Source organism: Mytilus californianus, unplaced genomic scaffold (genome assembly GCF_021869535.1).
Source record: "Mytilus californianus isolate M0D057914Y unplaced genomic scaffold, xbMytCali1.0.p SCAF_4, whole genome shotgun sequence".
Taxonomy (NCBI): domain Eukaryota; kingdom Metazoa; phylum Mollusca; class Bivalvia; order Mytilida; family Mytilidae; genus Mytilus; species Mytilus californianus.
Window position 1 is genome coordinate 5,392,010 of NW_026262690.1, and position 13,443 is coordinate 5,405,452.

Here is a 13,443-nt window from a genome sequence, read left to right on the forward strand (position 1 = left end):
ACTACAATATATTTGAGATGTTGAAGGTAATCATTCCTACAACCTTAGAAAGTTACAGCTAATACACATCTTATACACATCTAATACACATCTTATACACAATTCAAGTTTAAGAAAAATATGGGGTGGCAATGAATGCTTTAGAGCAAAGATCAAAGAAAAGATACACTCAAATAAAAGTGTAACAGTATTTTTTCACTGCATTTTCTTAAACTTGAATAGTCTGTTTAATCTTTTAAGTGTTATCACACATTTTACACTATGAACCTCACCTATCAATATTGTGAAAACTAATACAAAAAAATGAAAACAGTAAGACTCTCTTGACAAATGTTAAATCTATCAACAAGAATAAATCTGTAATTCTAAGAGCAATATATCTCAAGATACCAGTCAGTGATCAAATTATTTTTTATGCCAAAACAAAATTTTGTAAGAAAACACAAATTTTGATAGAAAATGAATCTAGTCTTACACTGAAACAATACAAAGTACTCAGATTTCAAAGAAACCTACTTAACTATGTTCATAAAATATAGATCTATTGTGTCTTCATTGCACATAAAATCTACGATTTTTAATTTCTTGTTCTCAATTTTTGTGAGTACTGCTGCTACTAATATTTATTTGTTCTTGAGGTCATAAAATTTTCGAACACGATTATCGTATTCAGACTCAGAGATCAACCAATCAAAATACGGGATTTGTAATTTCAAGCTTACATTTTGTAAAGTCATTATCAATTTTCTGTCATTTTGAAATCATGTGACACATTGTATTTTGTTGTTGGTAAACATCAGCGTGACTTCAGTGATGTAATGTTTATCAAAATGCCTGAATGAAAGTTGAAAGATATGTATAAATGTAAATATTTACATTTTTGTTCCATTTGCGAAAAAGTGTGTTATGTTGTCATGCTTGTCATACATGAAAAAATGAACTAGAATTCCACAACAAAAACAGATCTATTATAATACACCTTTCTCAATACAAAATTAAATACTACGTTCAAAAGGTTTTCATATTGTTCAACAATGGTTTTCTCAAAACTTGTCTAAGGCACTTAACAACAAACACTCTTGTAAAAGCACAGTAAATCATCAAGCAGGAAACTGTTATATGTTCATGGTTCTTGAATTCTTGAATTCATGGTTTGCTGTGACCCACCAATATTGCTATCCCACAAATAAAAATGAATCCAGGGTATGATATGATATTTATAAAATGTTCAAACTTGACTATATAAATTTATCAATTAGATTTTTTCCCTGTAAAAATCAGAGTTATTTCTGAAAATCCTTATATTTATTGACATGATGCTTCATGAGCATTGATCTACTGATAAAACCAATATAGATTCAATCAATGATGCTATTCTCTCTACAGCCAGATTATTTTACTATCAACCATATCAGTAAAGAACTACTTACGATAGTTGTTTGACTAATTTTTCTGCTTGAGCATATCTCATTCTTGCATCTTTATGTCCAGTGTCAATAAAAAATGTGATGTGATCTTGGAACTCCTGTCCTAATGGTAATTCTTCATCACCACCCAGCTCAGAATAATCTGTAATGTTACAATAAATCTTAAAGCAATAAAAAACAAAAATGCTTACAATTTAAGGAGATGGATGACAGGGGAATCTGAATGGTTCATCTTAATATTCTTATGTAATTATTGTGTATCAATTAATCTGATTGGGTAATGACAATGTAAAATTCTCAAATTTACCTGTCTCTTACCTAGAGAAGCTCCCATTTGGAAATCCAGAATTTTTTTATGCACAATTTCTTTAACAACAGACGAAAAAGATCCATTGTTCTCATTAAAACTTTCTTTTATGAGTATAATCTTATTGCATTTTTTAAAATCAGCCTTTTTTATATGACATTCATTCTACAGACTAACCTGCATCTGAATTATACCCAATCTGAGCATGTACTGTATTCAATCCTCCATATGCTGTTTTCATATTGACTGCAAAAACATTCAACTGTCTGTTTATTTCCTCTTCATATTGATAATATTCTTCATAAGACTAAAAATATAACAAACCAAACTAATAAACATGGCACATAATATAAGGTTTATGTAAAGAGAGATATGCACAGGAAGGTATATCAAGTTCTTCAAACTTGCTGCATGTTTGGCCTTGAGCATGAAATATCAATTTAACATCATACAACTATTTATTGTAAAAATAAAATGATGAAAAATGTGCATAAAGCTCACAAATTCATACACCGGCTCCTAACAAATTTACATAGATTTGACATAGAAATTTAAAAATGAGAAACCCCAAAATCATTAAGATTTAAAATTGAAACAAGCAATGCACAATACCATTAGGTACTTAATGCACAATACCATTAGGTACTTAATGCACAATACCATTAGGTACTTAATGCACAATACCATTAGGTACTGAATGCACAATATATTGAAGCCGTTGATTGATTGTTGCTTGCTTCACTTTATTTGAGATATTATTTTAATTCTGACAAATCATATCAATTAACATATATAACTTATCATTCTGATTTCTTCTTTCATCAATCAGTCTAGCATATGAATAAATGTTGACAACCCATATCAAAGTAAATATAAATGGTCTCTGATTTTAGAAAATTATACATTATCCAGTTACCTACCCTTCTAGCATCACTTTTCACATCCTGTCCTTGGACACCTTTAGCATATTTATCTTCAAATTCTCTCATTTCCTGTCAATAAAATAGTCAAAAAGAATGTAGATGTTGTTTTAAATGGAGTAATAGTTCAGTCGTAATAAAGTTTGTCCAATGTTAAGAAATCCTCATTGTAGGAAGTATTACTCTTGAGTGTATGCCATAGTATCTGATAACAAGCTGAAAATATCAGAGAACCTTTTTAACATCCTCAATTATCAACATATGGGTTGAATTATGTAAAAATTCGTTGTGGGTTTTAACAAGTACAACATTTGGGCAAGTGGTTGTCTCTTTAGAACAAGTAATCTATCATATGTTCAAAAAGTTTATAGTGTAACCCTGCACTTTGCTAATTTTGAGCTTTTGCTACTTATCTAAAAATCCAAGATGGCTGTCACTGTGGAACACAGTTTGATATAGGGCTCTATGAGGGAAACATAGAAATAGATCAGAAAAACACTGTCAAAATACAAACAATAATAAAACAATCACTATCCACACTGATCTGAGTCCACACTTGTAGGTTTTAAAGAATTTCTTAGTATGAATTTTCACCTAGTTAAGACAAAATATTTTTTTAATTTTTTCTTACAAATTGTTTCAAATGTTAATCTTTGTCTTAAGTGAAAGCTATAAAAATAAGTAAACTCACATCAACTGGTAATGTAGAAGCTGACAACAGACTCATGGTACAGGCTACAATGGATTTCATCTGTCTCTCTATACTGACCAATGGGGCTATTTCTTCCATAAAATCCTGTAAAAAAGATAACCTAAATGCTACTTAAATTATAAGGTGCATTATATCTAAAGTACAGACCACACATTAAATTGATTTTTGATCCTTTGATGACCTGATACCAAATTACTTTGTTTGATGAAACACAATTCAATAAAAATCTACAATAGCAAAGACTGAAGTCCTTCAAGTAAAAATTATATTCTTATGAATTAACATTTACAGCATGGTCTTTTCCTATTTTACTAATACTGTTAAATCTTTGAGAATTATTTCATATTTTTATTTCAATTATCATATCCAAAAATAAGAATTAATGACCAACTTTTCATTGATTTGATTATTCCTTGTTTATGAACAAATTACCTTGAAATTCCTAGTAAGGTCATCAAGATGCTGTGGTTCATCTGGGAATACTGAAGGGTCTGGCTGATAGTAGTTTCGACAAAATATCTATGAAACAAATATAAAAAGAAAAAAAAATTAAGCCTCAATGGAAAACTCCAAAATGTCAATGAGAGAACAAAATATTGTACTAAATAAATATTATGGATAAATATGACAGTATGAATGATGCCTCACATTCTTTCTAATTAACTGTTGACACAGAAATATGTCTTGTATATATGTAATTTTGATAGTATAACGTAAATGTTGAAAATAAAATGGCATTACTTTAACTTGTAAACTGTGCATATAATCAAAGTTAAAGAACCATGACTGAATGTGCAGGGGAAACTAATCTCCATGGAAATGAGAACTGCCCATGCTCAATACAACTGCATACCAAATATCATTGACTTATCATAAGTGTATCCCCATAAACTTACCTAAGCACAAACTTAAACATGTTTTACTATTCAAAAGTTTCAAAGTCAATAAACTATGACTGAGGGCAGGGCAATTAAAATCCCTATGGAAAAGAGACTTGCAAATGCTAATACAAACGCATACCAAATATCATTGGCCAACCATTCGTGGTTCATCTTTAATTCACCTAATCCCAAACTTCTTTCAAAGTTTCAATGTCAATAGACAATGACTGAGGGGTTGGTGCCAAATAATCTCCATGGAAATGAGGTGTGCCAATGCTAAGACAACTGCAAACCTAATATCCTTGACCTACCACTAGTGGTTCTCTTTACACTGACCTAATAGTAAACATTGTTGACACCACCCCCACCATCTGAAACAGCAAGTCTCGCTTAAGGGACTTCATCGAGGCAAGACAAAATGAGTCTGAGATGGAACAGAGGGGCATGGTCTCATACTTTGCTTGTAACTAAGATGCTTGAATGCTAAAGCTTCAGTTGAATGAAGTGTTTTTGCAGTACTGACAGTTTTTGTATGTTCTTTTATGTGCTCTTTTAATATTCTTATGATTAAAAATAACAGATGGAGAGAATGGATCCAAAAAAAACCCAGTTAAACCCTGCCACATATAATTTAAATATTGCATGTTTTTATGTTTTACCTGTAAGAAAGGCATGACGCTGTCAAAAAGGTAATGAATGGATCCATTGATAGCTTCATTGGCACTTGTTCCTGTGTCACTACAAAAGAATATAAGTTATTAATTTGGGGCAGTAATCAACTTCAAATTATAGTTATAGGTTGGAAAATATCAAGTCCTGATACGAGTTTTACTTATCTAAGTGAAACAGAATATATAAAATCTTGAAGATCATTTTCATATCCCGGCTGAGATAAATGTGATAAATTAAATATATTTATGAAGGTAGGGTTGATTAATATACATAAGAATACACACTGATGCTTGAAAAATGTCAAACTGGCACAATGACCTTGTAAGTTCAAGGATGTTTGGATCAAGTTTGACCTTAAAATGTTTGAATGAGGCTACACAGAAGAATTTTTCTGGTACAAATGTAAGGGAAATCATATAAATCAATGTAAAGATCTCTGCAATATTTTTACGAAATATTTCAATAAAGTTAAATTTTACTTTTGAATCTCTTATGTTTTAGTTAAATTTAAATAAAAATATTAGAATCCTATCTTTAATAAAAATACTTAAATCCTATCGTTAATAAAAAAATTATATTATCTTAATAAGAGCTATCTTATTCCATGAGGTTTCTCTCTAAGTCAAAAACACATGACTGCAGATATATTGCATAATTTAATCTTTTCAATAATTGTGTAACCTTTAATAAACTATCACGAAAATTTTCTATAAGACAGATTAGATTCTATACAAAAGCTTGTCATGTTTGCATATATATATAAATAACATACTAGTCTATAACCAATTAATTTCTACAGTCTAGAGTTTAACAGCACTGTTGTATAATATCTTTTTCAGACTAAGTAAAAATCAGATATTAGGTTCCACAACAACCAGGGAATTTTCAATAATGGTGAATTGATTGGGATTACCAAACAGTTTAAACAAGATGTCTCCAAGTAATAAAGCATCCAGGATTTACATACACCCAAACAAAGAATAATCATGCAAGGTATATTTGGGAAAAATAAAGGGTGATTCAAGGTCGTTGTGTAAAATATATTTCAAAGACTTAACAAACTTCCTATAATATACATTATATAAATTTGTCGCACCAAAAAATCTATTTTATCCATTTAAAATTATCCATTTCTCTTAGTCTCAGTATCTATTACATTTATATCTTGGGTAGAATGCAAGTTTCAGCAAATTAAAGTGGTATTTTAATACTGAATTTCCCGATAATTTTGTGAAAAGAGTTTTTCTACAATAAACGTGTCGTTGTTTCCTTCATCTTACATATTTTATATACCAAAAGTTCAAACTTTAGAAACCTGTCCTTTTATTTACCTACAGTAGCCTATGTGACAAAAACTCCAAGGGCCAGGTACTTAAGTGTTTTAATGGCATTATGCTAGATTGTATTGTATCAGCCTAAAGCATAAGCAATTATATTGGACATTACTGAAAACTGTTATCCTATTAAATTTTCATGCACTCAAGTAGGTAGATATTCTTTAATATTTCCATTCAATATGTCTCAGTGAATATCGAGTTTTGTTAGTGTAAGCAAGCAAATTCTTGTATCTGTATTTATCTTTTACCATTCATATACTTTTTCCCTATCACTGTAATTGTAAACAAAATAAAATAAATTTCAAAGCATACTAAATCCCTGATTTTTCTCTAATAAAAACCCCAATCAGCTATGACGTTTAAATCAACTTTATATGACTTCTACAAATCAAGGACCTTCCATAGACCCACAAAAAATGAATAAGACATGAAAACATACCAAGAAAATTTGGTGAAATAACGTGAGTTTACAATAAATTCAAACCACTGTGACACCATCACCATGAAACATAAGGCTAAAAGCAATCATATTCATATTTAATTTTTAATGGTTCTTATTTCAATTATTCCTATCTGTCTGTTTAGTAAGAACTTGATTAGTTATAGCATAGTTTTTACAAGATAAAATAATTACAGCACATAGAGAGTTTTATTTCCAAATAAATAGAAGTTAAAAAGTGGCTTGTAGCTGTTGATTGTATATTTGATGGTAAACTATGTTACATATCATCTGACCCAGGTATTTCTGATTGAAACTATGCCATAATATTATCTGACTCAAGCATTTAAGAGGGTAAACTATGTCATCATATTATCCGACCCAATGATTTAATAGGGTACACTATGTCAACATATTATCTGACCAAGGCATTTACTAGTATTACTAGTAAATATCATATTCTATTCATTTCATATATCAATAGTTATTCATAAGTTGAGAAATTTCCCAGCTGTTTTTACAGATTCGGCAAACAGTGAATTACCAATTAGGAAACATATTACACACATGTGTGTGTACAGAACAACTACATGCAAGTATATAGCAAAGCAATCTACAAACCTGAGATCTCTGTAAAATAAAAGTCAATCATTATACAGATGGGTAAGCAGGCATTGAACATCTAATTGGGAAAAGCAGCTATTAATACACTACACATTTCAAACATGCAGTATTCAAGGTCGTCAGTTTATCAATATTATTTTTTTTAAACCCTATGTAGAAGATTTTAGCTTGCATTAAAAATAAACTTTCAGTTCTACAAAGTGTTAACACATTTTGAAACCTTCTTGTAAAATCAGTCTTTATTTAATTCGTAAACATTGATAACTACTGACAACTTTTTTCTTTCTTTAAAAAATTGTTTTTCTTACTTAAATTGCTGATTTAATTTACATTTTTTCTAAAACAAGACCATATTATAATCTAAAGGACATAACAAAGTTACTACGTCTTGACCATATAACAAAAGAAATTATTTTTCCAAATTGAATTGAACCAGACGAATATTAATTTGATAATTTTTTTTAAAAGAGAACATTAATTTTATGTAGATTTATAATATATTCACATAAAACGAAGTTATTTCATATATTATTATTACAAAGATTATATCTTTGTTTAAAGTTAACAATAAGTATCAAAATTGAAAAATGAAAAATAAGAAACTAATTTGGGAAATATACAGCTATGACTATCTATTACATTGTAAAAAATGCCAATGGAAAAGAGGTTAAAGAAGTAAAAAAGAAGTCTTAGACTTTAAAGTCATCTTCTATACAATACTGAAATTTGAATTATTATCTATTAATCTATAAAATTCTTGGTTTTTTAACATTTATTATAAAAAATTACCATGACAATTTCTTTCAGCTAATTTCAAGTAAGTTCTTTTGCTCAAAGATGTAATTTCTAAGACTTCCTTCTTGAAATCAATGTGCAACTTGATAAATTATGTCCCCTTGGATCCATAATAATTATACATACCCCTTTGCAGGTGGCCTTTTCAAGAATGTTTTTATAGTCTTTGGATCCTTCCTAGCAAAATCAGCAATCTCTTTAAGCAAAGGATTCATTCCATTTATGTATGCCCACATAGATCTGTAAACAAATAAGTGTTTTTTTCAGGATAGAATGTTAACAAATAATTCTAATGCAATTTTTTTGTAACAATTTTGTTCATTGGCTAAAATTTAGTTACAAATGCTCAGTTGATATGTCGTTACTAAAGAGTGAGCCCCCATATTAATTTGCTTAGATCGACAAATGTTAAATTACTACAATATAATTGAAAATAAAATAACATCTACCTCAAAAACACCTCTTTTGATTTGATTTTATCAATTTGAATCGTAGAAGTAATGTAATAACCTTCTGTTTGAGAGTTTTCAGTTGCATGACGTCACGTTTAGCCATGACGATTATAAGCCAAAATCATTCGTGAATTTTTGTGGAATCATATTTTATTTCAAATTTATACATTTTTTGCAAGCTCTAACATATTATTTCTTTTTGTAATGCAATAGAAGAGGAATAACAGTACTGAAGTTGAAGAGTTGTCGCCGTCAAGTGGGATTTGACAGTCGCAAATATCCATTTTTTTTGGCTCCACTACACATTGCCACTAAAACTGCATTTGCGACCGTCTAATCCATAATTAACAGCATCAACTCTCAACTTCAGTACTTTTTTTACTTACGTGTTAGAAAAGATTGAATGTAAGCAAATAAATGTTACCTTTATGATGGAAGTATTACATATATCATTTCTTCCTATAAAGTTTTTTTGTTGACTGTAATGAACTGGTAACTGAATCCATATGTAAAATACTATTCAGAAGGTATTGCCTCCAAAACTGATACATTTTGTATTTATCTATAGATAATTGTTTTCAAACTGATAACTTGCAGCTGATAAATTCTGGTTTTAAATAAATAAAAAAAACATAAATTAATTTAATCCTTGTGAATTTAAACCATTATAAACTTTATTTCCTATAATAATGTGTTCACAACAGAAGACAGCTTACTTTTCATGTGGAAGATCACCAGCACCACTTTCTATCATGCCACCAGCTGTATTCAGGTACACCCAAAGGAAAAATCTCAGGAACGGCTTCTTCAAGTTGTTATTTATAGATGGAGAACTTAAAATTTTCAGAAGTTCTGGTATTTTGAAAATTGTTTGACAAATTGATTCTATAAACCTGTTTTCACCCTGTAATTAAAAACAACATAAAAATAGTTACAATATAAAATGGCAGTTATTTGAAATTACTGATATGAAGAGCAAACTGCATCTAAACAGAAAAAGAACAATAACTTTCATAATAAAGAAACATTTTTAACCAAAATATTATTTGTTTTTGTTTAAAGGAGAGTTATAATTACTTAGTTTTGCACAAGTAGCTAGCATATCAACCATTGCTATCAGATACTGTAAATGCTTATGTTATAATTACTTACTTCAGCACAGGTGGCAAGCATATCAACCATAGCTATCAGATACTGTAAATGTTTGTGTTATAATTACTTACTTCAGCACAGGTGGCAAGCATATCAACCATAGCTATCAGATACTGTAAATGTTTGTGTTATAATGACTTACTTCAGCACAGGTGGCAAGCATATCAACCATAGCTATCAGATACTGTAAATGTTTGTGTTAATATTACTTACTTCAGCACAGGTGGCAAGCATATCAACCATAGCTATCAGATACTGTAAATGCTTGTGTTATAATGACTTACTTCAGCACAGGTGGCAAGCATATCAACCATTGCTATCAGATACTGTAAATGTTTGTGTTATAATGACTTACTTCAGCACAGGTGGCAAGCATATCAACCATAGCTATCAGATACTGTAAATGCTTGTGTTAATATTACTTACTTCAGCACAGGTGGCAAGCATATCAACCATAGCTATCAGATACTATAAATGTTTGTGTTATAATGACTTACTTCAGCACAAGTAGCAAGCATATCAACCATAGCTATCAGATACTGTAAATGTTTGTGTTAATATTACTTACTTCAGCACAGGTGGCAAGCATATCAACCATAGCTATCAGATACTGTAAATGTTTGTGTTATAATGACTTACTTCAGCACAGGTGGCAAGCATATCAACCATAGCTATCAGATACTGTAAATGCTTGTGTTATAATTACTTACTTCAGCACAGGTGGCAAGCATATCAACCATTGCTATCAGATACTGTAAATGTTTGTGTTATAATGACTTACTTCAGCACAGGTGGCAAGCATATCAACCATAGCTATCAGATACTGTAAATGCTTGTGTTATAATGACTTACTTCAGCACAAGTAGCAAGCATATCAACCATAGCTATCAGATACTATAAATGCTTGTGTTATAATGACTTACTTCAGCACAAGTAGCAAGCATATCAACCATAGATATCAGATACTATAAATGCTTGTGTTATAATGACTTACTTCAGCACAGGTGGCAAGCATATCAACCATAGCTATCAGATACTGTAAATGCTTGTGATTTGGATCTGTTAGAATCTGAAACCTACGAAATAATGAAACTAATTAATAATGAATTTGAATAGTATAATATAGAAGCATAAAAAGTTACCAATTGCCTCCCAATTTGTATTGTATTGTTTATGTTACAAATTTTCACATTTAACAAGACTATGTGATCATAGGACACCATGCCCCACTCACATTATCACATTTCCATGTTCAGTGAATCATGAAATCTGTGTCAAAACCCTAATTTTACATATATATATAAATATTAAACAGCTACCTTCATAATGAACATGTGTACTAAGTTTCAAGTTGATGTGACAACAAACTACCATCAACCAAAACTTAAACCTACCTTAAACCAAAACTTAAACCAGACATGGGATGGGCATAAAAATAGAAATGAAATACAAGTTGTTGACACAGGGACCAGGATATCAGTAGTATCAGTAAGAGTCTTTCTTGTAAAATAAGAGACATAAAGTTGATTGAATTGATTTGTCTCTTCTAAAATAAATAAATAATTCCACGTAGTAAGGTTGCGGGTACAAAAATTCCATATAACACAAAGTAACCTGGAAGAAAGAGGATTCCCGACATGTAGACCAAAACTCTTAAGACATACTGTATTTCAATTAAGATTGTTAAAAGGTCAAACAGATTTCTAGTACCTTCATAAAGTGTTATTGATACTGGCACCAATGGTCATCGTCATCAAAACCTAAGTCATCGTCACAGAAAAATAGGATTTACTTCTCTTTTTTTTTCTTTTTTTTTAATAGTTTGTATAATATCTAATGAATTTGTTCGTTTTACATGCATGCTCATAATATTACTATTGTATATATACTTATATTGTAATATGGAGAAGACTTCATAAGTATGACTTACTTGTGTCTCATCCATTTTGCTTAGATTTAGCAAATAAAGTATGTTTAAACTATATCCATTACTATCAATTGAATTAATGTATTGGAAGGAACAAAAATAACCTAAGCATCACAATTCAGTCTTCCAATTATTCTATAACAATTGGAAACAATTACATGTACCAATGAACCCTTACTAAAGAGTGACATGTCCGAAATATGTGGGCGATTAAGATTAAATACTTACATCTCTTCAAAAGACCTTTAACAATGGTTTTAAGAAAAATTTAAATATTTGCTTTTTAAGATGTTTATAACCTCCACATCTCAATGTTATATCAGAAGTTCCTTTTACCAACTTATCTATTAGTCATTAAAAAAAAATTATCTCACGAGATCCTCATCTAATCATTTTTCCAAATCATAATTTTCCAACTACATAAGATCCGAGCACATACAAAACTCTTCCAGGATATAAAATTTTTCATGTATGAAACCAAATGAATCCTTTTATTAATGAAATGTAAAGACCTACTGGTATTGACAGAAAACTTCACCAATCAAATAATTGATGCAGGCAATTCAATTATATAATTTGTCTACATACCTTGCTGCTTCATCTTGGTCAATAACAAAAGCTACCTCAGCTCGATACTGCATAAAATAGTTCATCACGAATCCTTGATTTCTTTTCAGTGGTAAATCTAACTCTTCCACTTTCACTATGGCATTCAATAAGTCCAAGAACTGTGGCACTGATTCACGATTTTTAGAAACAAGTTCCATAATTTTCTGAATCTGGTTACCAGTCACTTTCATACATGTATTTGAATTTCCAGTAAAAACCTAAAAAAATAAACCCATAATTAATGGAACTGAATTATCAACTTACATGAGGGAAATCATCAACAGTTTCATTTACAGAAGTATATATTATATGATCGGTGGTGGAAGCCGGAGAGAGCCACCAACCTTTGACAGGAAAACTGGCAATCTTAGTCAATTAAGATTGGAGTAGAACTCACCTACCACATACTGGGTTTGAACTCACAACCTTAAGTGTTGACAGGCACTTGAAAAAATTGACAAAAAATATGGAAGAACAAAGGATAAATCCCTGTTCATGCAAAGCAGTTTGGAAGAATTGAATAAAGTTTCTACTATTAAGTTTTTATGATAGATAACTATGTCCTTACTACATCTATAAGAACTTTCCTGCACTATTGACTTTAGAACACCTATCAAATTCATTTTTTCAGCTTTTGATGTTGGCAGATTGTAGTCTTAAAGGCAATTAGAACACATACTATACGTTCATATAAAATTATTCTCCAGAAGAATATTTTTGGCTCACTCTTATGAGTAGCAATCTCATTTTAAAATATAAAAAGGTGAATCTTTTTACAAGAATATTTTCAATAATTACCTCTGTCAAACACTCAGCTAACTCTGTCCCAGCCCCTTCTTTAGACAATAACATGTCTAAACGGTCAAACAAACGACCTTGAACTGTTTTGTTCTGTCTAGCCATCATCTTTAATAAGGTGAAGGTCAATTGATAGACCCTTCTTTGTCCTGTATACTGGTCCTGAAAAATAAATATAAACCATTTTTACATTGGTTGTGATGAAATACGGTGATTTCTCAGTAAGATTAAAACTAATAATTTCACATGTGAAATAAATACAAAAATTTCACTCCTCTGACGTCATACAACAATGGTTGTTGTCAAGACTTTGTGGATGACGTTGCATCAAAACGAATTGGAAATGCATAGAAATAGTTATAGTTCCTTGTATTTTCTACTTTATTTCCAT

General features: G+C 30.3%; 1 protein-coding gene across 15 annotated transcripts in view; it reads right to left on the reverse strand.

Annotated features, from left to right (window-relative positions):
- LOC127737328 (inositol 1,4,5-trisphosphate receptor type 3-like) overlaps positions 1–13,443 on the reverse strand; it is a 178,312-nt gene that overhangs the window by 51,565 nt on the left and 113,304 nt on the right. For all 15 annotated transcript variants that reach the window (XM_052247929.1, XM_052247920.1, XM_052247925.1 and 12 more), the window contains 11 exons: positions 13,053–13,214; positions 12,234–12,472; positions 10,713–10,794; positions 9,283–9,470; positions 8,241–8,354; positions 4,907–4,985; positions 3,799–3,885; positions 3,346–3,450; positions 2,655–2,726; positions 1,912–2,041; positions 1,431–1,569 (listed from right to left, as the gene is read on the reverse strand). In XM_052247929.1, the coding sequence (XP_052103889.1) occupies positions 1,431–1,569; positions 1,912–2,041; positions 2,655–2,726; positions 3,346–3,450; positions 3,799–3,885; positions 4,907–4,985; positions 8,241–8,354; positions 9,283–9,470; positions 10,713–10,794; positions 12,234–12,472; positions 13,053–13,214 (1,397 nt within the window). The remainder of the gene's footprint in view (positions 1–1,430; positions 1,570–1,911; positions 2,042–2,654; positions 2,727–3,345; positions 3,451–3,798; positions 3,886–4,906; positions 4,986–8,240; positions 8,355–9,282; positions 9,471–10,712; positions 10,795–12,233; positions 12,473–13,052; positions 13,215–13,443) is intronic.